This window comes from Alternaria hordeiaustralica (genome assembly GCF_023758085.1).
Source record: "Alternaria hordeiaustralica strain BMP 2776 chromosome Unknown scaffold_4, whole genome shotgun sequence".
Classification (NCBI taxonomy): Eukaryota; Fungi; Ascomycota; class Dothideomycetes; order Pleosporales; family Pleosporaceae; genus Alternaria; species Alternaria hordeiaustralica.
In genome coordinates this window covers 614,203-640,584 of record NW_026056776.1, presented here as the reverse complement: position 1 = coordinate 640,584, position 26,382 = coordinate 614,203, and the positions used below count along the sequence as shown (strand labels likewise).

The 26,382-nt window shown below is 53.1% G+C and overlaps 9 protein-coding genes across 9 annotated transcripts; 4 read left to right on the top strand and 5 right to left on the bottom strand.

Moving 5' to 3' along the window:
- Positions 1-2,787: 2,787 nt before the first annotated feature.
- On the bottom strand, positions 2,788-4,286 carry J4E84_003004 (uncharacterized protein; the record flags this gene model as incomplete). Its single annotated transcript, XM_049385622.1, has 3 exons — positions 2,788-3,120; positions 3,179-4,011; positions 4,103-4,286. 3 exons carry the CDS (start codon positions 4,284-4,286, stop codon positions 2,788-2,790), a joined length of 1,350 nt encoding a protein of 449 aa, XP_049246499.1.
- A 573-nt stretch (positions 4,287-4,859) lies between these two features.
- Positions 4,860-6,237, bottom strand: J4E84_003003 (uncharacterized protein; the record flags this gene model as incomplete). The annotated part of the gene is made up of 3 exons (XM_049385621.1): positions 4,860-5,587; positions 5,642-6,076; positions 6,126-6,237. 3 exons carry the CDS (start codon positions 6,235-6,237, stop codon positions 4,860-4,862), a joined length of 1,275 nt encoding a protein of 424 aa, XP_049246498.1.
- Positions 6,238-7,297: 1,060 nt separating this feature from the next.
- J4E84_003002 (uncharacterized protein) lies at positions 7,298-8,744 on the bottom strand (the record flags this gene model as incomplete). The annotated part of the gene is made up of 3 exons (XM_049385620.1): positions 7,298-8,319; positions 8,404-8,410; positions 8,736-8,744. 3 exons carry the CDS (start codon positions 8,742-8,744, stop codon positions 7,298-7,300), a joined length of 1,038 nt encoding a protein of 345 aa, XP_049246497.1.
- Positions 8,745-15,979: 7,235 nt separating this feature from the next.
- J4E84_003001 (uncharacterized protein) lies at positions 15,980-16,950 on the bottom strand (the record flags this gene model as incomplete). The annotated part of the gene is made up of 2 exons (XM_049385619.1): positions 15,980-16,614; positions 16,707-16,950. 2 exons carry the CDS (start codon positions 16,948-16,950, stop codon positions 15,980-15,982), a joined length of 879 nt encoding a protein of 292 aa, XP_049246496.1.
- Positions 16,951-17,143: 193 nt separating this feature from the next.
- On the top strand, positions 17,144-18,575 carry J4E84_003000 (uncharacterized protein; the record flags this gene model as incomplete). The annotated part of the gene is made up of 3 exons (XM_049385618.1): positions 17,144-17,294; positions 17,347-17,488; positions 17,537-18,575. The coding sequence occupies 3 exons, from the start codon at positions 17,144-17,146 to the stop codon at positions 18,573-18,575; spliced, it is 1,332 nt and encodes a 443-aa protein (XP_049246495.1).
- An 850-nt stretch (positions 18,576-19,425) lies between these two features.
- On the top strand, positions 19,426-20,860 carry PIL1 (Eisosome core component; the record flags this gene model as incomplete). The annotated part of the gene is made up of 5 exons (XM_049385617.1): positions 19,426-19,543; positions 19,772-19,905; positions 19,958-20,141; positions 20,191-20,503; positions 20,554-20,860. 5 exons carry the CDS (start codon positions 19,426-19,428, stop codon positions 20,858-20,860), a joined length of 1,056 nt encoding a protein of 351 aa, XP_049246494.1.
- Positions 20,861-21,859: 999 nt separating this feature from the next.
- J4E84_002998 (uncharacterized protein) lies at positions 21,860-23,226 on the top strand (the record flags this gene model as incomplete). The annotated part of the gene is made up of 2 exons (XM_049385616.1): positions 21,860-22,612; positions 22,678-23,226. The coding sequence occupies 2 exons, from the start codon at positions 21,860-21,862 to the stop codon at positions 23,224-23,226; spliced, it is 1,302 nt and encodes a 433-aa protein (XP_049246493.1).
- Positions 23,227-23,770: 544 nt separating this feature from the next.
- Positions 23,771-24,494, bottom strand: J4E84_002997 (uncharacterized protein; the record flags this gene model as incomplete). The annotated part of the gene is made up of 2 exons (XM_049385615.1): positions 23,771-24,050; positions 24,109-24,494. 2 exons carry the CDS (start codon positions 24,492-24,494, stop codon positions 23,771-23,773), a joined length of 666 nt encoding a protein of 221 aa, XP_049246492.1.
- Positions 24,495-25,784: 1,290 nt separating this feature from the next.
- Positions 25,785-26,192, top strand: J4E84_002996 (uncharacterized protein; the record flags this gene model as incomplete). Its single annotated transcript, XM_049385614.1, has 1 exon — positions 25,785-26,192. The coding sequence occupies one exon, from the start codon at positions 25,785-25,787 to the stop codon at positions 26,190-26,192; it is 408 nt and encodes a 135-aa protein (XP_049246491.1).
- Between the last annotated feature and the right edge of the window lie 190 nt (positions 26,193-26,382).

Below are 26,382 nucleotides of genomic sequence, written 5' to 3'. Positions count from 1 at the left end.
TCCTTCTTTGGTCATGCCGGAAATGGAGCGAGAGTACACACTGCTTGGAGAGTCCGCTCGTGTGTCGAGCGAACTCGGCGTGAGCTGTTGGTGTGTTGCGGTCGCTGGATTACGGGGGCTGTGGTTTTGCACAAAGGTTATCTCAGCCTTTGGTCGGGATGGAAGAGAGTACAGGATGTCGAGCGAAGACGAAGAGGAGCATGCTACGATGGAGGCGACTACGCGGCTCGGTGGAGTATGCGGCGTTGTCTTCAAATCGCTCGAGCCTACAATGTCGGTGAACCTCTGATCGGAAGCTGCGGCTATGCTTCTGCTCGGCGTTGAAGTTGCAGATGAGCACGCGCTGCTGATTAGTTCTGGATGTGCATCGACGTTCACAAGCGCGGGTTTCAAGACTGGAGTCTCAGGCCCAGGTAGGACCCCAGGTCGCCGGTCAGCACTATGCTCCTTTGCCCTCGCTACCGGGAGTCTTTCAAACATCGTCGCAGTGGCTCGCGAGTACAGACTGCTCGGGCTATCGAAAGGCGACGACAATTCTGGGTCGAGGATGGTGACATGGCGTCCAGCGGCCTTCGGCACGATCACTGAGCTTCTCGATGCTTCAACCTTCGCTTCTTGATGTCGACCGGACAGTTCCTCCACTATACAGGGGCTCGGACGAGAATAGTTACGGCTGGTTGAACCCAACCCAGTAAATAAGGTTTTGGTAAAAGGCATCGGTCGTGTGGACGCGAGGGTTGGCGCGGTCAGAGATGATTCTGGACTCAGATCACGCCGTGGAGCTTTCCCTCTGCATCTTCGCGTAGAGGGAGGTGTAAACCACTCCTGATCTTCATCTGAGGTTTCGGACTCTGGAGAAGAGCTGGCAGATCTATGAGAAGCGGAGAATTGGTTTGCTTTCAGAGGTGTTGCCACGTTTGGTGCCTGGTATACCTGTGGCCATCTCTGGCTTTCTTGTATTGGAGGGTCAGCTCCTGCTGGGGACTGAGTTACTTTGGCATCAGAGACGCCACCAGAGGAAGGACCGGGAGGCGAATCAAAGGTCTCAGTGGAGATTCGCGGTCGCACCAAAGCCTTCTTTACCGGTCTTTCGCGCGCTCGCTCGACGCGTAGTGGTGAGCCTCGCAACACATCTGAATTTCTCCGACTAGGAATTCTGGATCCAGCCTCTCTAGGTTCACCGGAGAACAGATCTGGCGGCGGTCGCAGAGGAATTGACCTCCTTGGCATAGCTTGCTTATTGGCCAATACGACCTTTTTGACTGTACCCGTGCCTTCGTCGGAGGATGTCGGTTGCTCTACTCCAACAATATCGACAACTGAACGAGGCTCGGGGGACAGTGACGATCCGCGAATCGGAAGGAGAGAAGGTGCCGTCATATCGCCGACCCATTCGACAGCGGTAACAGAAACTCCCAGTGCGATTTCATGTATCAGTAGGCCCAGGATGTTGAATATGAGAACTTTCCCCGCCTGCGTGCCGATTGCGATCAGAGTCTCAACGCCCTCAAATACCTCTCCAACATCTTCTGTCGCATCACCACTCAATAACACCGCTCCATCTGCCCGACCTTTCGAGCGCACTGGACCTTGCGCTGAAACAGACAAACAAGTAGCGGGGCCGGAGACATGCTATGTCCGCAGTATCTTCCCACCTCCTTCAAAGTCGACAAGTCGACATTTCCCATCATGCCTAATGCTAACAACCCGCGACTTGTAGCCTGGTAGGAACTCCGCTGCCAGCATACCGCCCATAGCCGGCTTATGAAGCTTTTTGATGACGCCGACTCGAATGGGCTGTAACTGGAAGAATTGCGGTTGATGTACACGCGAGTCTTCGGAACGTTTTCGCAGTGAAGGTAGAAACAGGCGGTACATCGCTAGTAGCCCGTCTTGGAATCCAATAACGAAGTTGGTATACGACAGCTGTGCAGGACCGTTCGGCTGTTGGAACGCAGCACACGTAGCAGCCGAACGAGCATCTGTCGGGCGAAAGTTCACCGCTGCGCTGCGTCCCCATCGTTGGTCTTGGAGGTAAATAGTTGGTGGGTTCGGAGAGGCTGAAAGGAGGACAGTGCCGTTACTGGATATTGCGATCGCGTTCGGCGGAGACGGATGTGATGGTAGGGAAGGCAGAAGCTCGTCGTTTGGTATGGAGTATGCTTGAACCGAGTTGCTCAGTGTTGTCGTGAAGTAGAGGATGCGCGAGTCGGGTGAGAACAGAAGAAGACGTGGCTCGCCCTAATCTAGTGTCAGTTCATGAACCTGTCCTTATCCGTGAGCATGCCATACATCGCCGTTCTTCAATTTGTATTTCCTGTCTCGGCTTCGAGTAGCGTCGTGTAGTATCACGACCTGCCCATCTGCTACAGCAAAGAGACTACTGTTGTCTTTTGAGGCACGAGCGTTGACTATGCCGTTAGCGGTCTCGCACTCGAACAGCTTCTTCCGGGCGAGCTGCGATCTCAAGTAAATCGCGTTGGGCGTTGCGACAAACAAGCTCTGATCGAAAGGTAGTCTCCCGGAATTCGCCATTGCTGGAAGTGGAGTAGTGATGGGTGTAGGGTGTTGTTGCGACGATGGATAGTGATCGGCACCAATATCGAATGATATGATGAGCGAACATACCGGGGCAGGTGCTGCACGCTAGCACGTGGGTTCACAGAGCAAGAGCGACAGAATGTCGTGATGCCTTCACATCTGTCGCGTCATCGACACCGAGCGGTGATGATGGTTCCTGAACACGTAAAAGAATTATATACATCTACCGACCATTGTAATCTACCCCTACTTCAACTTAGCATACTGCTTGCCCCATTTCTCTGCGATCTCCTCCTCAGTAAACTTCCGCGTCTTGCGCTTCAACATCTCGACCTTCTCGTCAAGCGTAAGCTTCATCTGGTCGCCCATCGGTACGAGACACTTGGCAATGTGCTCATAATTCTTTCTCAGCAGATTGACTGTAAGGAAGAAGTAATCGATGTTGTAAAAGACAATCGCTTGTTCGTCAGAGTACTGCTTCTTCTGCGACAGGAAGGCAACTGGGTGCTCGCGCCAGTGGCGGAGCGGATTGAGGTGATGAGAGGTGTGGTAGCCATCGTTGTAACAGTATCGGTTGCTCTATCATAACGTAAGCGGTTTATTCGGAACTATCCAGAGTGGATGAATGTAAACTTACAGGCACATCGATAAGTGTGATGCTCGACCTGAAGTCAGAGTCCGGCTCGACCTCGTCAACGAAAGCATGCTGTCCCCAGTTGCCAGTCATCAAAGCCAAGCGCATGAAAGCGAGAGGGATCAAGAACACGAACGTCGTCGCGCGAGCGTTGACAAAACTGTACATGAAGTACAGGAAGACGTAGTTACCGATCTCGCATCCTGCAGCTTGAAGCGCGAGATTAGGCTTGCGTGTACGCAAGAAGTACATCGGCAGATCGAGCCAAATCAGAAAGTAGAATCGACCAACGTATTGGGCAAAGTCCCAAACGCTGTCCCTCTGGTAGCGAATTGTAGAAGAAAGGTCGTTGGGTCCGTTGCCTTCAACGTGGTGATGCTTGACGTGGTGATAGTAGTACGAGTTCCATGTGTGGCCCATCATCGGGTCGAGAATGTATGGGAACAGCCGATCGACAAAATCATACTTCTTGCTGAGAACACCACGCATATGGATATGCTGATGTTTCAGAAGAGTGTATGCTCCCATATAGTAGCCTTGCATGACGCAATGGAGGACGGCGTGCCACCAATGGAAATTGATGTACAAGTATGCGGCTGACGGAATGCTGGTGCAGAAGTAGAGCAGCAGATGCGTAATCATGATAACGTCGGTCTCGACTCGGACAACCTTCTTCGCCCATTGGATGTAGGGGTCAATGATCCATTGGCGAAGAAGAGGGTTCTTGATGTCGGGTTCATCCACAGAGCTGAAAACACTGGTCTCGAAGCTGTCGGACTTGGGGTCATTAAGCTTCTTGAGGTAAGCAATCGCCTGTTGCTCCTGGTCTTGTAGATCTAAACAAAGTTAGTCATTGGTCGCATCAGAAGCGCATGTCGATATTGCATGCTTCCGAGGCATTGATTATCGACTGAAGTGAGTACTGACCCTCTGGTGACGGCGTCACAATCTCAGAATGCTTGACACCCGAGTCATCAGAATCCTCCGCTGCATCTGTCGATGATTCTGCAGGCTTGGCCTCATGCAGCTCGTACTCCTTCTGCAGTATATTCAGAACAACCCTATCCGGCCCCGTGAGCTCTTTGTCGAGCGGAAAAGCCAGTTTGCCCATTCCGTTGATGATTTGACACGCTCGGTGCTGGTGTTGTCGCGATGTGTTGATAACGATAGCAACGGCTAGCGCCCGCTAGAACGAACAGGAAACAAGCACTGTGCAGTGCTGAAAAGGAAAGACTGAATCGACAAATTCAAAGACTGTGGTAAGTGTCAATGGCACAAACGCATGGTGGTGTAGCAAAGAGCTGTGAGGCTGCTGTTTGATGAAGCCAAGCGGTGACAAAAGCCACTTAGCGCGCCCCTGGCGACCCACAGTGGCAAACACCGACATTGAAACGCGCACGCATCATTCTACATCGCCAACAGGCTGGAATGGCGAGCATCAATGACTGTTGTTATGTTGGAAACTGGAAGATGACTTAAGCAGCATAAGACTCACAAAATAAGGTTGTATCCGCGGCGCATCACATGCAAAAGCGCAGAGTTCCCTGTCAAGTCACATTTTCAGGGTCCTCGACTACCCCGCGTTCGCCCAAGCGCCTCAGAAGAAAGTGGGGGTCATTGATATCGACTTTGCAGACAGTACACAGTCCTATACGCAAAAGACCCATGTCCAGCTCGTCCCAACCTAATGCTCCTTCTCCGCCCAGAACTGCAAGAATCGACTCACAGTCCTCTCCTCCCAATAATGCGCTTCTCTGATATAGTTCGGCTCAGCGCTGACATTCTTAATCCCATAGCTATCCCAATGATGTCCGGCTCCCGCAATCAGATAACTCGGATACTTATCGCTGCTGATCCTAGGCTGAGCCGCCAAGTTTGAATGGTAGCACAGGTCGAGCCAGACATCTGTGTTGCCATCGATGAGAGCGAGGTTCTCAGCCTGAAGATCCCAGCCTCCGTATTTGTTGTAGTAGTGCAACGCGGGAGTGGCGGGGATGCTGTTGTGCTCGCCCGGTGGAAAGGCCCAGGTGCACCATTGCTGGGTGTAGTCGATTTGGAGGACACGAGAGATGAGGGAGGGGCCGTTTGTGGGCGCCACTTGGTAAGCGCCAGACTCGGAACAGGTTGAATAGAGGTATGAGCGCGCTGCTCCGTTTGTGGGGTCGGCGTAGTATGTCTGGTTCTGGGTGCCGAAGCAACCGGAGTCTGTGCTGTCGATCCGGCCACTCTCGCAGGTTGGGATGAGCGTCTTCTTGACGTAGTCGGCATATCCACCTAATCCAGTCCAAGCTTCGCCGTTGGAGTACTTGGAAAGCGCCATGTCCACGCTGCTGATGTTTGCCGACGGGTTGGTGTTCGTCACGTTGGAGCAGAAGCTGAAGAAATCTTTTGAACCGTAGAGGTCGGACCAGTCTGGTAAGAGATCAGTTCCTGTTTTACCACCAATGATAGAGTGTAATTACTTACTGAGCTCTTGCCAAGTGTTGGTGGGATAATTCATGGGACCTCCTATCGGAAATGCAATGGTCATAGCAAAATCCCTCAGATCTTGCAGCGCACCGAGACCAAAGATATCCTTGAGTTGCTGGATGCCGTTCTTGTTTCCACTCCAAACGAGTTCATCAATCTTATCAACGATGTCGACAATCCTGGAAACGCAGTCTGCCGGGCCAAATTTCATGATGGGATTGTACCACTGAGGATACTCGAGTAAGGCTTGGATGGTAGCGCTGCTACCGATACCTCCAGCAAAGATGTCGTTGTATGTCTTCATAGTGAATGCGGTGTGAGCACCAGCAAGAGAACCGCCGTACATGATCCATGGGGTATCGGGACTGCTCAAAGTGGCGTTGATACCTGGAAATGTAGCATGCTGTCTGAAGTAGGCGTTATCGGCAATAGCTACAGCACGTCAGAACATATGATCATCGAAATTAGAGCCGTCACTTACTCTGCTCTGTAGTCAAGAACCGCAGCTCATCCGTGGTACTCGTGTTGTAAGGGTAGCTTTCGCCGTAGTAACGATTCTCGAGAATCACACCAAGGCCATTGAACTTTTCCATGAGTATCTGAATGACTGGAGAAGCTGGTTAGCTACCCGGGAAGACTGATCGACCGTGTTTCTTTGTGGTGACTTACTTCCAGTCTGTAAGTTAGAGAAACGCGACTCTACGCTAGTCTCCCCGCCAATGTAGAGGAATACCGGTCCTCCAGGCTTGTAGTATGACGAATCGAAAACTGGACAAAAAAGTAAGCTCAGGCTGTAAACGTAGGTAGCAGTGTTATATTTACCATATCGCTGCGTGAACGTAGCATTGGTATGTGGAAGATACCGATCGCTATCCGGAAAATGATCAATCTGCCACAACAATCAGCAAAACGCCAGCAGCCAACGGAAAGCATAACAACGAACCAATTGATCAATGGTATGCGCCTCATAAGCAGGCGCATCACCAGCCTGTCTCTTATCCATCCATGGCGTCCGAGTCTTAGCCGGACCTGCAGACCCCAGCGCCGCGAAACTGCAAACCAACGTCAGAAACCTCATTCTCAAAGCCTCTGTTCAGTCGACGTACCAGTGTGCTTTGGAAGTACCGCATCGCTTTTATACGGCCCTCAAACTCGGCTTTTCGGAACCTGGGCTTGCCATCGCGTCATGTTCTTCTGTACCTCAAAAGCGGGGCAAGGCGCGCTGAGTGCAGCGAAGCGATACCTAGTCAGGCAGGTAGACGCAAGGCTTGTGCAGGCTTGGTGAAGCTTGTCGCTGCTTGGTATCTGTCTTGCTACTTTGGAACTATTTGCTTACTGTCTTATCGTGCGGTGAGGGTTTTCTGCGATGCGTAAGCGGGGTGGCTGGCTGTGTTGGTGAGCTTGGGTGCCGGTGCAACATCGCGGCTTCGCAAAGAACTCGCTCCGCTGAACGATGCTGGAAAGAGCCAAGAGATGACGCATTTCCGAACAAATCATTTAAGTATGGATTAAAAATACATATATATGCGCCATTGTGAGATTGGGATCATTCGGCTACCCTGAGTGCTACCCCCCGGGGCCGAGTTCCAATCAATAGCCTCATCCGGGCTCAGCTACAGGAACGATGACGCAACACTGCATCTCCGTTCCTGCTCACTCCAGCTCCGCACTCGTAGGCCTAATCGACATACCAGCTTTCTCATACGTCCGATCCGTAGCTTCCATCTGCCTAATGCTCTCCTCGCCGTCCACCCAGGCACCACTTCCCTCTCTGCCTTTGACCCTGTTCACAAATTCCTCAAGCTGGTACCGATACGATGTCCACCAATCCTGTCCCCTTTCTTCGCCGCCCATACCCTCAGTCCACTTGTATGCTGTTTTGTGTTCGGTCTTCTTCTCTTGTTTGACGATATTGCCAGATGTGGGGTCGCGCAAGGTGATGGTTGTAGTGATGTCGATACGATGGTAGGCATGCGGACTCATGAAACCTGAGAAGATAAGTACCTTTTGACTAGACTTTTGTAGACCGCTTTCGACACCAAGGTCTTCAGGATGTAGAGTCACGGAGATCCAGGCGAGCAGGTCTCGGAAGCTGGGCCAGTTGGATGTTAGCCATGGGAACCAGTAACCACCTCGGGCACCTAGGTCGGCTGAGATATAGCCAGTGCCCCCGTTGGAAAAGGTGTAGGTAGCTTCCATGGCTTGATCGCAGCGTTGATCGTGTGGTGCGTGTATGAGGCGGGGTGTTGCTGAAGTGACTTCTGTGGGCTCAGTCCCAAATACGCCTCGTAGCGCGGAGAGGGTGTAATGTCCTAGATCCATTGCAGCGCCACCAGCAAGATCGTATTCAAATCTGATATCCGTCGCTGGGATACCCCCTTTCGGCACTCCAGCGCGAGCACTTGCTTTCTCTATATCATGCTTCTCGAATTGAGCCAAGAAGAAATGCCACGCGGGGTGGAAGCGATAGTGACTTGCTTCAACAAGTACCGGAGCATTCGGAGCACCGAGGATTTGGTGGTGAAAAAGAGAGCGAGCCTCTTCCGCGTTGGAGACGGACGGCTTCTCTAGTAGGACGTGCTTCCCTGCTTTGAGTGCGGCGAGCGTCCACTTGTAGTGGAGGCCGTTGGGGAGGGGATTGTATATACAATCAATGGATGGATCGTTGATGAGCGCTACAACGGGTCAGTGTGACCACGCGGTAGCTCGGGGCTTTCATGTTTGATGCTCCCCGACTAAAGAGATGCCACGAGACGGACCACCTACCTTCATAGCTGTCATGAACGATTGGCACGTCCCATCTCTTCGCATAAGCCTCCGCTTTCGTCTTATCTCTAGCTGCAACAGCAACGACTATGATCTCTGCATGTGAACGCGCTGGGATGATCAAAGCTAATGGACTGTTCGACGATATGTTTTAGCTTCACGTCTCATCTTGACGTTCTGTTGTGGACGGAGACAGTAGAGCGTAGACGTACGCAATCTTGGCAGCCCCCAAAACGCCGAAGCGCAGCGCATCCGACTTCTTCGTCACTGGCTTGCGACCACCAGCCCACTCACCAAACTCCGCCATGGAGTTCAACCAATCGACGAGCCCCATGTTTGACTATACGCGCAATACGAAACGCAATAGCTAGGCAGAAATAATGAGGAAGAGAAAGACCTATATTTGTATGTAGGGTCGTCTTCCAAGCGGGCGTTGCGCTGAGCATACGCCCCGCATGCAGTGCGCTGTATCGCAGCTGGACTTCCAAGATTCCCGAGGCGCGGATTTGATTGATTGGCCCGCTCGTACGACACGACCTCAACCTCCATGTGGCGCCTGTGGCTGTGCATCAGGACCATGAACTATATCGCAACGACATCTCAAGATCAAAATCGCAAAAGTCTGAACGGGAGCGAAAAGTCCGCTTGATACTCCAGATAGATCCCCCACAGGTCTAGAGCAAGTACGCCGACAATCGATGATCAGCATATGCAGCTGGTGTGTAGTGAGGGCAATATACAGCACTTCAGCCGGATACAGCATCTTGCAGATGGAGCGTGGGGTGTTCCTTGCATACGTCCTCCAAGACGCGTTGACATCGTATAGCTCAGCTAGTCGAACTTACAGTGTGGCAGCCATGCTCACAACAAGGCAAGATTCTTTGATGCCTGAAAGATAGGCTGAATCTAACCTTACACGCCTCAAACTCGTAGACCCGGCTAATAACCACAGGCACCGCCTATGCAAATACCGAGGCACCGTTTGAAGCAGAAACTCTCTCACACTATACTCCGGAGCAGACCATGCAAGTCAGCAAGCAATGTCCGAGGCCAGCGGCAAAGGCGGTGGTAACAGGCGTGGCAATATTGAATCATGGCGCGATTAATGGCTGTACTTGTTTCAGATGTCAGACGCGGTGGCGAGAGAATCCACTTTGCCGTATTGGACGACGTGCATGAACGGCATGTTCAGGACGCTGCTGTTTGATCGACAGAGCTACACACACACGATTGTGTGGGAAAGAGTGGGTGTGGGATATTATTGTCCACGAATGCCTTGTTGCCTGCGAAACAGATTGCGCAAGCGACGGGCAAGGAGGACGTCCATCCTTGTTTTGACACTCTATCTTGCAGGCATTGCATATCATGCATAGCGGTACGCAAATAAGAGGAATATTGTGTACGGCCTGTTTGGGAGATCTCCATGAAGTCGGCGGAAATTTGTCGGTGACGCTCAAGGTAACGGAGGTATTACAATGAAAATCGTTTGTGTGCTCGGCGAGCAAACATGTTGGAAAAATAATTTGGCCGAGCGTGATCAACCGGACTGAACGTTTACCGTGCTGGGGTCTTCCATTGAGGTCACTGCGAGGCGGTTCGCTTACAGCCGCAGTGCTTGGCTGATGGTGAATCTGCGTAATGATCACCGAAAGGAGTGTGATGTTAGGCGAACAAGGCGAATATCGCAATTCCCACATAACAACCTTGGAAGTCACAAGATTGAAAATCCTCCTCACACATGCCGTGTTGTAACATCCACCTGACCTATACAGCGGTGAGCCATGTAAGGGTTTTACAGCGGTAGCCGGCAGCTATAGGTTCAACGGCTTTTCCCTTTTGCGCGATGGGATCCGAGAACCCGGTTGCGACATGGGACATCGGCCAAATTGCAACGGCGTCCGTGTCGTAACGGTGACAGCTTGGGTACACCGCTGGAGGTGAGTCAGAGCGAGTGATCAAGTCGCCGACGATCTACTAAGAAAGGCCGACTGAGTGGGTTGATTGACAGCTGACTTTGCCAGCGCTCGGGGCGCGGTAGGCATCAAGGAAAAATAAGGCTGCAGGCTGCATACTCTGCCCGCAGGACCCACGATCTGCAACAAAAGCAACGTGGTTTGTGGAATGCGGGCGTGAGTCAATGATCTGCCAGGGATTGAGCAAGCACTTGGACGCACGCAGAGGGCTTGCATGGACGTGTGATTGATATGCGCTTGCGTGCGTGAAAGTTGATGTATCGAAGGACGACTGCAGGTTTCCACACGTTGTACACACGGCAACGCGCAGCTTGCGTCAGCCGATGGCGTACATGGATGCCTCGCTTCTTGCAGGATGGATTGAGTTGACGTCTGACAGAGCTGTTCTTAGCATCATCGGTGTTTGCGAGAGCAATTTGATAGCTAAGCGATGGGTCTGTGTGCGTGCAGAGGACCGATTGCATGGTTGCTCAGGTCCGTATTCATCAGACCGGAATGCAGCCTTGATGCCTTCTGCCAATGGCACGGAATTGCAGAGGACGAAGGACGTCGGCGTTGCTCAAAGTCAATTGGCAAATGAGAGGTGCCATGAAACCGAGGGACTCCCAGTCAGCAGCGCAGACAAGTGCAAACTGTATACGCCTGGGCCCGAGCCGTCTTTGGTCGACCACTGCGAACGTCGGCATACTCATCCGAGTATCAAAGGTCAAACACCGTCAGGGTGCTGCGGCGTGCGACTCTGGTGTGGCTGCCCCCAACGTGGTGTGCCCGGACCCGCTCGGAGGGGCGGAGATTGGCGTCAATTTGCGGCGTAGGCACACAATGGTACTTCCTGTGTAACCGCGCGATGCGCAGGTTGTTGTTGGCCATGATGGCAGAGGGGTAGTGCAATGCGACGCATACCGCTAACGGCTGCGCAGCTGCGGGCACGTCGTCTGGCAGAGCGGTGAAGTCGTGCAACATGCGACGCTGTTATGGCGACAGACGGTGCTGGGTTAGCGTGTGGTAGTCGATGCAGCGGTGGTTGGCTATACGCAGAGGAGTCATCTGCCTCAGCTGAAAGCAGGCCAGGGCTCCTGGCAGCATGCACCTGTGCCTGAAGGGCTTCACGGCCGTCGTTGGAGCTAGGCAGGCAGGCGCAACCGAGCCAAACCACAGACTAGAGCCCTGCCAATATTCGCATTCAGACACCGCATCTGTCCTGCTGATTAGCGTTGCAAGATGAAGCGGCGGCAAGTATCGTCGTTCCTGCACAAGCCGGGGTGGTGCCGTGATTTCAAGGTGAACCGGTCACACGGAAGGTTTCGGTAGCTGCGGGACACCTGAATCTGCATCGCAGGTAAACGACTCGCATTATTGGCTCTCTATTCGACCTGTCAGGACTACGTCACACAGCGCCCACGTGTGTACCACCAAGCGCTTGTGATGTACAGGTGCCTGATTGTGGAGGTTGCAGTCCTGGTGGCTCTGACATGCTGCCGCGCTTGTCAACCACCGGCGCGTCCTATCACCGCCATGTGCCTTAGCGGATAGCAATGGTGGTGTGCACGGGAACTATCGCGCGCGCTGACAACTGGGCTGCCATGTTAGCGGAAGATGCCTTGCGCCCAGGAGACGTTCACTTCAGCCCCCAACGCCTTCAGTGTCGACTGCCGACGCGATTAGTGATCAGGACCATGCTGTGGCGATGATTGGCACCCGGGTTTCACATGCAACAGAAGACAAGGTATGCGTGTAGTTGATCTGAGATCAAATGATTAATGCTATGAGACGATATTGGGTATTCCTCCTGGCTGTGATGCCGCCTAACCAGTAATAGAACTCCAAAAGCTAATGATGCTATGATGCCACACAGCCAATCCCAAGCGCCAACTAATGCATGTTCCAAAGCAAGTAATACGCTCAATATTAGAAGGACTGCGGTGTGTATGTGCCAAAATGAAGTAGGCGTCTATAGAGAAGGATCGTTCCGGACACCCGAGCCAGCGTGTGTTGGATATGCAGTCGTAGCCATGCTCCGATGTGAGTCAGACGAGCAGGTCCTGGTAGATGCAGCAATGCCACATGGCTGCAGGCCGTCATGTGGAGGCTTGTGATGCAAGGCTGAAATGGTGTGGGATCGCTCTCCAAAGACAAGCGTAGGCTGCTTTTAACCGGATTTCGCGGCGGATGTCAGGTGAGTGACGTGGAGTTGTTCGGAGTCTAGGGCGCGTAGTGCGTCCAAGATCAGATCGTACTGGGTGCTGCAGATGCACTGCATGATGGCGGCAGACCAGGCGGCAAGGTGCGGGTCGATGTCGGTTGGTAGAGTATTAGGGTGGGGTGCGGTGGATGTTCGGTAAGGATGCGGAGTTGATATCGATGTTGTGGTGCGCCAAAGCCAAGTGTGTAAGTCGAGCAAGACAGACATGTGAGTTGATGTTCATGTTGATGTCTATTTGGATGGGACAGGAGGCAGAGGGCGGGTTGGTGGTGGGCCAGGGCAAGGTGGGAGGTTTTGCGATCCCATGTTGGACTCCTCGTAGATGATGGCGGCCATTGTGTTGAGTTGAAGGTGAAGCTGGTAGGCTTGTGTAGAGCGGAAGCGTTGAGTAGGTTGTTGTAGTGTTGGTTGGTAGTGTTGTAGTAGTAGTGGTAGTAGTCTTCGGCTCTGGATGATGAAACGAACTCTCCGATGGTGGGGGGTCAACGTATTTATGTTTGTGCTCAGATTGCAGACCCCCAAAATGTCGGTCAGCTACGTACTTTGACGATGTGTGTAATAATGCTAGGCAGGGCATGGCACGGCCCAAGCGGTGAAAGAGGCGTTGGGCTGATGAGCAGGAAAGGGGTGGCTCCTGGCTTGTGCATAAGCTAAAGCACGCCGAAACATCGCTGATCCTGGTCACTTAATGAGCAGGGGGGAGAAGAAACACGAACTCGCGCGTTACCGCCTTGTCGTTTCATCGGCCTCGTGACTGCGTGAAGATCGTGTTGATCCAATCCTGTCGCAGTATTGTCGCCGTCGCGGCATGTCCTTCGTACAACGCATCATCCTTCAGGCAAGGCAGCAGGCTCAGCGAGGCATGATTGACCCACGGCACGTTCGTTCTCTCTTCTGACATCACCTGTTCCCTGACACTACCGGCTTATTGCTAGCAGACATGGCTAGTGCGAACGGTCGTGTGAATGAAACGTAGCCCTCCTTTTCACCTTGACGGTGCGCAGGGCTGGGATCAGTCGCCGCCTTGGGACCGCTTGCAAGAGGGTTTGCTTGCGAGCGCTTCAGGAACAGGCATCGCTCGGTTCCAGTAGCCGGTGCGTGCCAGGAGCAAATTCTGACACACTGACAGTAAATTTCCGTCACACAATTTGCGACGTCGCCTATTTGCCAACGTCCGACACCCACCGACCTCCAGCGCAGGACGAAGATCTAGCGCCTATGCCGACCTTCTCCCGTGCTTCTTTGACGCTTCCACCCAATTTCGAAGCCCCCTAGAATTTTCCGCTCCACAATGTCCACAACTGCTGGCGCCCGTGCTGGCGGTGTGAGGTCAGGCATGACTTTCCAGCTGCTGTCCTGAATCGACAGGCCGGGGTACACACGTTCGTTCGTGGGCAGCTAGGCTGAGAATGCGAAGCACCGCACAAAGGCATGTCATGATTATTTTTGTCTTTCTGGCTTGCCGTCTTCGTGCGACTCGTATTAATCCTGGCTCGCGCTTGTGACCGAGGTAGGAGTAGCTGCCGACGCCCAGTATGCCCTGTTTTCCAAGAACGTCCGGCGACCACAACTGGCTGGCAGTGGCCGCTCGATAAAGGTTATCAGGATATTCGGCTGGGCCGGAAGGACAGAGTTGAACGGGCGCCATACTGCCACTAGGCGCTCAGCACCGCAGAACACCATTGCGGAGTGACGGACAACAGCACCGCAACTTGCATGTCTCAGCTGGTCAAGATCCACGTGTATGCCAGGGGTCCACGTCCGACTTCAGATAGGCGTTCCTTTGATTGAGATTCGCAATATGTATGCCTCTCTTTACCCCTGCAGCCTCCCCGGTCAATGCTACGATTGTCGAAGCGTTTGCCCTGAAGAGCCTGTGCGCGACAAGCAAAGAATGTCCCTTGTTCACCAGAAAGAAAAAAAGTGCGGCGATGCGCTCATCGTCGAAGGTAAGCGATTAGATTTGCAGGGGCAGACGATGCGTCAAACTCAACACAGCAAGTATCGTCCTCACCATCGCCACCCCCTTCGGTAGTTCAGTAGCTCAGTCTCAACGCTTCCAAAGAGCAGCTGTTTCAGCTTGGTGGAGAAGGAATGCGCAGGTGTTACAGTCCAATGCGAAGACATGCGACAGCATCGAAGATCTGGTCTCATCCCAGTAAAAGACTTTAGGGCTGACAAGCGTTCCAACCAACTGGCCAGCGCGGAGAGACGACAGGAGACCGAGCGTTAGCATGTCTGCCGTTAATTGACAGCCCATAAGATTGGAGCCACACTGGTAGAGTATGTGTAGTTTGAGCTGCAGGGGCGGCCGCCATGCAGACTGCAGTAAGTAATCACGGCACCTTTCGACCGACAAACTTTTCATCTTGAGGCTGTCTGATTCAATAAGCCCTCTCGTAGTTCCTAATGCAGGACTGCTTGCAGCAATGACTGCGGCGTTCAGGTCGCCGAAAAAGAAACGTCGTATTGGCACTGAACTCTATCCTCCGGCTCCGCTTTCGTCGTCGTGGCTAGCCGAACACCGCGTCATTATATAGATGGTATTGATTCTGCCAAAGCATGGCAGCCATAGTGCGATAACGGCGGTGGATCAAGGCGATCGTCATCAGCAGATCAATAGCTCGGTGTGGAGAGGACTCCAGGCACGCTGCTGCAGGTACGCGCATCATGTCTCGGCGCCGCTGCCGCACTCTGTGTGGCTTACGCTCCTTCACTTTCGCGCGCAAGCGGATTGGGCTGTGCCAGGCCGGCGAGCCCGAAGCGCTACCTGTGAAAGGACTCGAACAAGACAAAGACGAGACGACTCTGGAAGCGTGCACGCCGGAGAAGCACCGAGTTCACGCTCGCCAAGGCAGTGGTTCCTCACATTCGTTTTCGATCAGCGAGCTGTGGAGCTGTGTCGCAATGTTCAATGTATCGATCGAGCCAAAAAATCTGCATTTAGATACAATAGCACGCCTTGTCGTACCGGAAAGCCGACTGATCCTCCCACCTTTGTCAATGCATCAGCACCTCTGTGTGCTTTGTTTCAGTTTCATTATCCTCATCAAGTCCCAATTAGGATATTGGCCGCGTCTGTGGTAAGATGAGGCGTGCGTACACAAGATGGCGCGCGAAAATCGTGGCGCATGTTGTGCCCTCTGGGAGAATGGTTCACTAAGCCAGCCACCTATTGCGCAGGGGCTTCTTGAAGGACCGCGCATTTATCCGGTATAATGGTTCAGCACAGTGCGTTCCACGTGGATGAAGCCTGTCATGAACTTGTCGTGTTCAGGGTCGGCGAATCGTGACCGCCCTTGTTATTTTTGTCTCTAGTAGTCCGCGATCGTATCAGTCCACAGCTGTCATGGTAGAATTACCGGCCAGCTAGCACTAGCTTGCTGGATCTGTTCAAACGGCGTCTTCATCGTCGTCAAGCTGTTCAGCCACAGCTTGCGTAGACACCCAATTCTCGAGCATTGCCTGGCTGGAAGTTGCGCCACTCGCTCCTGCCGGATTTCGCACGCCACGGCGCTTAACGACAAGACATAGTATACGGCCGTAGATACTGAAGCCGTCATATGATGTATTGAGACCAAGCTTTTTCTTATCATCTGCTTGTGGTTCCTCATCACTGGCCTGATCCTCATCCCTTGTGGTAGCCTTCGTCTTGCTGCCATTGGCAGGAGGCTCGGGGACAAAAAGATCCGAACTTTCGCTGTCCGTATCATCGCCGATTCCATCATGCTCCTTGTTGCCTCTTCGGCGTCTTGGTCGTGCTGAACGTTCAGGCTGCTTTCCAGCTACGTCGGCTGCAGGGATATCAGCAAGATTGATAGGCTCGTCGTCCTCCTCTCTGATGACTATCGGATCTGCGGCATCTTCGTTGATAACGACAGGCTGATCGCTAGTTCCGGTTGTCAGCCAGTTGGTGAGTTTGCCCGAGTTGCTCTGGATGCGGGCCTTGTCTTTGAAGATCTTTTGCTTGGTCAGAACGGAGTGGCGGGAGGATAGGTCCGTCAAGAAGATCGAAACCTCGAAATCATCTGACGTGATGTTAGCCGTCTGAGTAAGACTGCAGCATATATGCGGGGATGCTTGTATCGTAGATAGTTCAACAGGGCTTCATGCAGCTTACCTTCAACGACAACATCCTTCACTCCCTTCTTTTTAGATTTGGCACCACCTCGGCCTTTACCCCGCTCGTTTTCTTCTCGCAGTTTGGGCAGTACAAGCGGTCGTATGGCCTGAATGACGCGTGGCAGTGCTGGATCATCGCGTTTCAACAGCCATGCCTCAGCGTCAACAGGTCTGTCGAGATAGATGCGGACCTCAAGGACCGAATGTTTTGTAATCCGCAAGTAGCGTCGGAGTGGTGCCATATTGGAGTTGTGAAGGTTTGATGTCGACAATGTTATCAAGCAAGTGCAGCTGGGAGCATGGAAACCAACGATGATGCGTGTTCACGTGCACGCGTTCCGACGCTAGGAACGTTCCGATCGGCGTGCGCAGAGGTTGTAGAGAAGTGCGTCAGGATCTCCCAGACCAACAGCGCACCGCAACACGGCACAAGACATGGTGCTTGAGCTTCATGTATGGGGCCCAGCCTTTGGCCTCCCCTCAATAGAGCCGGAATGCATAGCGACGGTTGCTTACTGCCAGCGCGTGATCCCCAAGGGCGACTGGACACTCGTCGCGGAGCACGACCCCACGGTTGGCGCCACAGGTACAGGACTGCAACCCCACCGTGGCCGATGTACATTCTTACACAGCAGCAGAGAGCCTGCCGATCCTTTTTGATGACGATGTTGCGACCGCATCCGGCTTCGAGGATATTGTCGCATACCTCCGTAATCACCCTGCAGTTACCAATGACCTCGATGCCAACCTATCCAGTAGACAGCGGACCGACAGGACGGCGTGGGTACCCAACGACCAAGTACTAGGCGTGTTCTAACACATTTCTAGTTTCATCACGTTTCTCCAGTCCACGGCGACGCCTCTGATCGACCTGTCCCTCTACGTCTCTGCCGAAAACTACAACACGGCGACCTCGTCCGCTTATACCGCAATCCTGCCATGGTATGCCAACTACACCGTCCCGCCGAAACGACGAGACCTTGCGAGAGCCCGGACGGCGCACATGGGACTCAGTAGCTTGGATGTGGATACTACAGCTGAGGAAGGCTTTGCGCCGGGTCGGGGCACTGCTTCGTCCGAATATGAGGCCGCAAAAAGGGCAGCCGGCATACCGACCGAAAGTCAACCCAGCGCCATGAGCATGGGACGTGGAAAGGGTCTAGGCGGTCTCCTAGGTGGCCAAGTATACGCTGCGCGCTTTAGACTGGATGCTCTGTCGGGTGAGCTCCTGGATCCCTTATCAGATCTATTGGGGAAACACGACCATCTCTTTCGTGGAGAGCAGCCTTCTAGCTTGGACTCTCTTGCCTTTGGCTATCTGTCCCTGCTGTACTACCCAACGGTGCCCCAAGCTTGGCTTAGGGAGACTATCCAGACCAAGTATCCACGCATCGGAGCATACATTCGTAAGTTGCGCAAGGATTTCTTCTACACCGACGAGGTCGACCCTGTAGAGGTCTGGTCTGTTTCTACGGGCGCGAAGAAACTCCTAAGAAGTACTTCTCTACCATGGACAGCAAGATCACAGACTCTCGCCTCCAGTACGGTAGCTAGTGCGAAGGAGATCTTGGGCAACATTCCTGGACTGTCTGCCTTGTCTCGACGGCATAACGTCGTTGTCTCACAGCCAACGCTAGTATCAAAGCGCATCAGATCTGAGGTCCCGTCTCCGTTGTTCGTCAACACCCTCCTAGGTGTGACAACTGTATTCGCAGTGGGACTAGCATCGCTAGCTGTGCACCACCGCCGGTCACCGCGGGAGGGCGAACTTATCTTCTGGGCTCTGCGCCCAACTACTGGCCTGGGCGAAGCAGGTAGCATTCTCAGTGTCTTCGCCAACTCGCTGCATGACGGAGCGATGTATTAGTTCCGAGCAAGATGTTTCGACGATATACCATTGTTTTATGCACGAATTATACATGGGCAGTGTAGACTTTGAGAAAACCAAGTTTCTGCCATTGGCCAAAGCTTGCCATTGCAAGCGAAAATTTGTAATTGCAAAGACAACCACTCTGCACCAGTGCTGTACACACACGTCGCGGAACCTCCGGCAACCAACTCCCTCTGTCTACAGCAATATCTCCGCTGCCATATAGTCGCTGTCCTGGCGAGCATTGAAAACCTACAGAAAGTACCCATTTGAACCTTAATAGATGCGCAACCTGATTTATAGACGACTTGAATGGCTCTCTCCGAGGATCTAGGGAGAGACGATTTCCTGGTAGTGCGGTTGTCATGGCGCCCATAGGTCCCGAAAACAGGCACACATCAACGTCACATCAGCCGGATTGAACATAGCCACTGGCGCCAAAAGTTCTGGCCCCAAGCTAGGTAGGATCAGCGCAAGCAGGGCAACCATTGTCTGATTGTGTACAATATGTGTGTCGCATACGGGTGCAAACCACGAGAAAGGGTCTGGGTCGAATGCAGGTACTCAGGGTCGTAGAAGGATGCTCTATGCTGGTTTGGGCGTGCCAATGTCGCAGTGTGGAGGATGTGCATGATGTGAGGGAAGGTAGCGTGCCCGAGAACATGATCGCCACGGGGAGAGTGGGGCTAGGCAAACGCTACGTCATTGAAGTCCCCTAAACAAAACCTCCGTCATACCGCGACATCTCTGCGCCTTCCATATCAACACCGCGCCGCCCCCGAAACTTCAAGCACGAATACATTCCCCCAATCCACACTTGATCAATCGCCAGAACACCACCGCCAATATGCACAGAACCTACAGCATGCGCCAGTCTCGCGCGCCCACGGCGTCGCAGATTCAGAGTCCCCCGCCCCCTTCGTCCTCGACTAAGAGCGGACGCTTCTTTGGCAAGGCCAACATCGGTACGTCCTCTCGATACGATTCTGCCCGCTTTGGTCTTGTTTCCAGCCACGACGCGAATCGTGCGAGGAGCTTCGCTTAATGCCATTTTTGCACACCGTATGTGCAGAGCTCGTCGCATGGTTCAGCGACGACGACCATTTCGATCGTTGATGCTCCCGGATAGCGTCCAGACCGTTCAGAGAATGCTTTTTCATGTTACAGTTGCTGACTGGTCTTCTACCATACAGGCCACACCTTCCGCCACAAGTCCGCTGGTGCCTTCGGACCCGACCTTGCAAAGAAGCTGTCACAACTTGTCAAGATGGAGAAGAACGTCATGCGCAGCATGGAGCTTGTTTCCAGGGAGCGCATGGAGGTCGCAGTAAGCTTGCACAACCCTGTGTGACTCTACGTAGTACTAACTGGCCACACAGCAACAACTCTCCATCTGGGGCGAGGCTTGCGACGACGACGTCTCTGACGTCACTGACAAGCTCGGTGTCCTCATCTACGAGATCGGTGAGCTCGAGGACCAGTACGTTGACCGTTACGACCAATACCGCGTCACCATCAAGAGCATCCGCAACATTGAGGCTTCCGTCCAGCCCAGCCGTGACCGTAAGTACTCTACATGCGCGCTGTCCGATTGATGCTTACGTTCAAATAGGCAAGCAGAAGATCACCGATCAGATTGCTCAGTTGAAGTACAAGGAGCCCAACTCTCCCAAGATTGTTGTCCTTGAGCAGGAGCTTGTACGCGCTGAGGCCGAGTCCCTCGTCGCAGAGGCCCAACTTTCCAACATCACCCGTGAGAAGCTCAAGGCAGCTTTCACGTACCAATTCGATGCTATGCGCGAGCACTGCGAGAAGCTGGCTATCATTGCCGGCTACGGAAAGCACTTGCTCGAGCTTGTTGACGACACCCCCGTCACTCCCGGAGAGACCCGCCAAGCTTACGATGGCTATGAGGCTAGCAAGGCGTAAGTTTCTCTATTCATTTCAATGAGAACCCCCCACTAACATGCCACAGCATCATCCAAGACTGCGAGGATGCCCTTACCAACTGGGTGTCTCAGAACGCCTCTGTCTCCTCCAAGCTCTCCCAGCGATCGCGCACCCTTTCTCAGCGTCGCCGCAACCAGAACCGCAACATGGGCGAGGGTGTTGACCTCTCTGGCCAAGACCAGGCCCTCGACAGGGAGTCTGGCTTGTGGATCCCTGCTGAGCAGCACCAGGGCAACGGCTACGAGGGCGAAGATCTTGACGACGATGTCACTTCCACCATCGCTAGTGAGCACCAGCGCGGTCGCGAGGACGAGAGGGTTGTTGCTGCTTAGACGTCACACTGACGGCTTAAGCAGTTTTCCACTCTCTGTCCACTAATAGTCCGTCTTCACGAGGACTGACGACTTATACCCCCGATGGAATGAGCGACGACACTGCAGTTTTGGATCCGATATATCCGATTAATGTGGCTTGGGCTATGTGATGGAAAGCTTTCTGGATGACGAATCTCACTAGAAGCTGAAGTCTGGTTTGGGGCACACGGATATCATGACTTTTTGACGATTTTCACCGCGCGTTGTATGAACCTTGCAGTAATAGTGTAATGAGATAATCTATATGCTTCGTTGAAAATGATACGACACCCGCATTTATCGTTATTTGATTGAAGTCCAGAAACTCTCATCGTTGCAGCACCATGTGAGTCTGTATTCAATCGCTATCACGGCATACATTGACCCGAACCTGAAGCCCACCGGCCGGACACACTTCGTTCTCATCAACAAGCCGCAGCATCTTTTCATCGAGCCGGCCCGCCCGCCGATGCTCAATGTCCAATCTTGGTGCGGCCGGGTTCCCCAACACAGCCTGCCATCGGTCATTTGCCGACGACCCACTTTCGGCGGGTGAGAGATACCCCACCTAACCGGTTTCGCTCATAGTGCGGGGCAACCAGGATGAATGTCAATGACCGAAGACGGGTCTTTTGCCGGCCCAAGGCCATTTTCCCTGGGGAACGTAGCGGCGTGTGACGTTGAACTGTGGGGTGATGGGAGAGAAGTTCGTGGTCGATGTTTTGTGACTGACATCTTGACTCCAACTCTCAACTTGAGACGTCAAATCGGTTGTATCGCAATTAAGAAAGAGCTAGATATTGGGAACAGCATAAAGAAGAGTGACACCGAAGAGAACTACCGCATCTGTGGATAACGGCTTCCGTGCAGTATTCGTCGCGTCAACGTTGGAACCCAGTGTTGAGATAGGATACTTTGGGACACCAAGCTGTTCCCCCTTTCAAACCAAACCAGGAAGACACCACGAACACCACAACAATGTCTTCTAAACCCCAAATCGGCTTCTGCGGCCTAGGCGCAATGGGCATGGGCATGGCCACGCATCTCGTCAAGCAAGGCTACCCCGTAACCGGCTTCGACGTCTACCCTCCTTCGCTGGAGAAGTTCAAGGCTGCGGGCGGCACACCATCAACATCACTCTCAGACTCTGCAAAAGACAAGCCTTTCTACATCGTCATGGTCGCATCGGCCATGCAGGCTCAGCCCGCGCTTTTCGACAAAGACGGTATTGTGAACGCTTTGCCAAAGGGAGCGACACTCTTGCTGTGCTCGACAGTACCAAGTGCATACGCGAAGAGTGTAGAGAAAGAGCTGGTAGATATCGGCCGCGATGATGTCCTGTTCATTGATGCACCTGTCTCCGGTGGTGCAGGCCGAGCCGCAGACGGCACTCTCTCCATCATGGCGGGCGCCTCATCTGCCGCGTTTTCAAAAGGCCAATGGCTACTCGAAGAAATGTCCGCCCCTTCCAAGCTTTTCATCGTTGATGGCGGGATCGGTGCTGGCAGCAACATGAAGATGGTTCATCAGGTGCTTGCGGCAATCCAGATTCTGTCTCTCAGCGAAGCATACGGGTTCGCTGCTAGACTGGGCTTGAACGGACAGGACGTGTACGACAAGGTGCTCGGGAGTACGGGCTGGAGTTGGATGTTTGAAAATCGCAGTCAGAGGACGCTGAAGGAAGACTATTTCCCTGGGGCGAGTGCTGTAACGATTATCCTGAAGGATACTGTAAGTAACCCTCCACCCTGGGGATCCCGAAGTGATGTGGCATTGTACTAACAATAACAAAACAGGGAATCATCACATCCATGTCCCGCAGCGTAGCCTTCCCAGCCACCCTCTGCTCAGCCGCCGAACAAGTCTACTTCTCCGCCCTCGACCGCGGCTGGGGCGCCAACGACGACTCAGGCCTCGTCCGCCTGTGGACCTCTGAGCCTGTCACCAGCATCCAAAGCAGCCTCTCAGCCGAGGACAAAGAAGCAAAGCTCCGGCTCGTAGTAAACCTCCTAACCGGCATCCACCTCGTCTCCGCAGCTGAAGCCATCTCGCTAGCCAAGCACGTCGGTATCCCATTACCGCAGTTCTACGAGCTGGCGTGTGATGCCGCGGGTGGAAGCGCCATGTTCAAGGATGCGGGTGCGAAGATGATTGCTGTTTTGGAAGGCAAGGAGGATGGGAAGGGTAAGGTGCTTGGAGGGTACGCGGAATCGTTGAAGCAGGCTGTGGATGAGGCGCAGGCGATCAAGTGCCCTGTGTACCTTGGTACTGGCGCGTTGAATCTTCTGTTGCAGACGGGGAGCGAGTTGAGTTTGGGTTCGTTGCTCAAGTGCTATATGCCATAGAGTGGGTAGGGTAATATGAGTGATGTGTGTATAATCCAGGTTTGGAATGAACAGATGCGTATACTCATGATACTGTTATATTATTCATAAGTACATTGTACAACGCATTTGTGTCTTATCCTTTGCGACAATGGTCAAACGTCTGTTATCGAGCCTTCAACTCCTGCTGTCAACCTTAATGCACCTGATACCTCTCTTCTTCGCCCTCGCGGTAGCTGACACGTCCATTTGCTGCATTCCACTAGTAGGAACTTGCGATCTCAGCAACTATCACCATGCGTCCTCTCGACCGCCGTTTCCGCATCTATCTTCTCTCGTCATCTGCGAGTATGGTTTCGCCGCCATCTTCCTCCTGTACGTCTCAGGCATGCGTGGCTCTGACGAGAGCCCTGTTCGGGTAACTAAGCGGGGTTTCGGACCCAGTGCTAGCGGCCTGACGCTGGTTCTGAGCGCGTGGCGCGATCGTGGTAGAGACGCGATATCTTTCCGAGTCTTCAAGATAAAAGCTCCTAGTATCCTAGGGGTATTGCTCTTCCCTGCAGTATCATGTCCTCATCTCCATCTCAAGATCCCTAGTCTCTCTGCTCAATTCTTGAACATCGTCTTGTGCCATAATCTGCGCGCTAGCATCCAGATCTTGTATGACATTCTCTAGGCCTCGTACTAGGGCTTCTATCTCGGCGCGTTGTGCGGTGACGGTCGAAAGTAGCTCGGTGTTTGACTGCTGAGTCTCGACGAGCTTAGTGTTCATATCGGTCGCTTGCTTCTCGAGGAACGGCATAAGGTGCGCTAGATGTATTTCGGCTGGAGTAAGTGTATGCGGTCTATGCTCTCGAGTCAGTATTCGAGAGTAACAAGAGCGGGCGCATTCGCAAAGCTTACGGCACAGGCGTCTCCACAGGTCCACCATTGGCGCTCGCTTCAGCGCGTTTCTTCCTGAGTTTCGCATCCTCTATGCACTGGTCCAGCGAGTTGAGCAGCCTAACCACATTCCTCCTCTCCATGATGTCCTCGAAGTTGCTCTTCCATGTCCGGTCCAATTGATCCACAATTTGCCCTCTCAAGTTGTCCAGAACCTCTGGGCTATACTGTGCAGCCGTTGGGAAGCACGAAGCGAAGTTCTTGGCCGAACACTTGTCTAAGGTCGCTTTGGAGGCTTGATTGAATACATTGATCAGACCTTGCGCGCGCGGGCCGGGTGCGTCTGCGATGGGTCGAGCGGGTGTGGGAGATGGAGAGCGCGATTGTGGGTTCGTGGCGGTAGGCATGATGATATAATCGCAGACTGCGACGGATTTCGATGTACTACGAAGTCGGTCAATAGATGCTATAGCGGGCGCATTGTCTCCATCACTGTTTACTCGAGAAGCGCGCTAGGCCGGGCACGTGATCGCGTGTCCCGCTAAGCCAGCCCCACTTATCTACAGGCACCTGGGCACAAACAACCATTTTGAACTCGTTCTTTTGTTGACAAGAACCTGCCAACACTTGATCATTCACTAACCGAGCACAACTTACGTGATTGAATACAGCGTCTAGGAATACTTGTGAAGCACAGTCAAATCACGGCCAGATCACGACCAGATCACGACCAGATCACAGCCAGATCACAGCCAGATATCAGCTGCTACCAAGCTCTCACATTCTCTGCTCAGAAGATGGCACAGCCCAACTCTGGCGTCGCTGCCCAACAGAGCGCTGACCATCGAGCAAACGACACTGGAGCCCGAAACCTTACTCTGGATTTGTACGACTTGACTAACCTCCGTGCATTGCCTCTACATTTCTCTCTTTCTTGCTTCTACGTCGCTTCTTCTACCTCAGTTCTTCTACTTCGCTTCTTCTATTTCGCTTCTTGGATCTTGACTAACCTTCCGACTAACCTTGTAGCAAAGGACTTCAGATCAAGGCCCCTGTCAGCCCCGAACAGCGCAGAAGCCTATTGGATCTACCGCCAGTCGTCCTCTGTGGCATTATCCAAGCAACCGACTACCAGACCGCACTCCGCCTCTGCCAAACCCATCGCCATTTCCGCCCACTGGTCGAAGTAGGCTTTTCTCATGGCCTCAAGCTCCAAGACAAGATAGCATTCGTAGTGAGGCGCGCGCATGCCAAGTGCACCCCATACACCCTCAACCCGTACACCAAAGGCCAGGGTTATCTTGGCTGCCGGCTATGCTTCCAAGTCTACCCCATTCTTCCCAACGACCCCGAATTCGACGACAAATTCCTGGGCGTGTGCAGAGACTGCGACCTGACATGCGGCGTACCCACAACAGGAGATGAACACGACGACCTACTCCGGGGAACGACATACCATCTCGGCTCAAACCGGCTTGTACGTTTCTGCCTGGTGTGCGGCCATCTCGTCTACCAAGACCCCCGCCCAAACCGTCCGATCATCTACTGTCCCTGTATCAAGGATGTCTTGGTGGGTGAGCATCTTGGTGCCGTCAAGGCCTATGAGGGTTGCGCAGGTGAGTTCTCAACATACCCTGGAGCCTACATGATGCTAACAGTGTGATGAAGTTCATCTCTTGACATACCTACCAACCTACATGAGGTTGTGGGATGAACAAAACCCACCTACATGGCCTGGGTTCGAGACTACAGACCAGCAACCCGCCTTCCGAGCAGAGGAGGTGGGAGAGCTTGCGGACGACATTGTCTCCGCGGATGAGTTTTCGGCCAAGATGATTGGCATCGAAGTCGGCAAGCTGGAGCGCCAAGCTTCAGAGAAGAAGCGCGAGGCTGAGGAGAAGAAGCGCGCTCTGGCTGCCGACGAGATGAAAGCTTGTCTGGAGAAGATTCGTTCGAGGCAGGTTGAGCTGAAAGAGGCGAAGGCGAAAGCCAGGATTGAGAGGGGGGTTATGTTTACGGTTGAGGAGGCTTTGGTCTTGTACAAGAAGGGGGAGGAAGAGGGTTTCCCTCTGGATCTTCAGCTGAGGCGATCTCGGATGGAATGATCACCCATCATGGGGCTGAAGAGAAAAAGTTGAGATAGGACGATGTGGGTTCATGTACGATAGATAAGAAATGTTCACACGAAAGATAACGTCAATCACAACAAATGCCAAAGGCATTCTTGATTTCCCTTTCGAACTATAGAGGAAGAAGAACAAGCTTTGTTTACAAAGAGGGTGTCCACCATGAGAC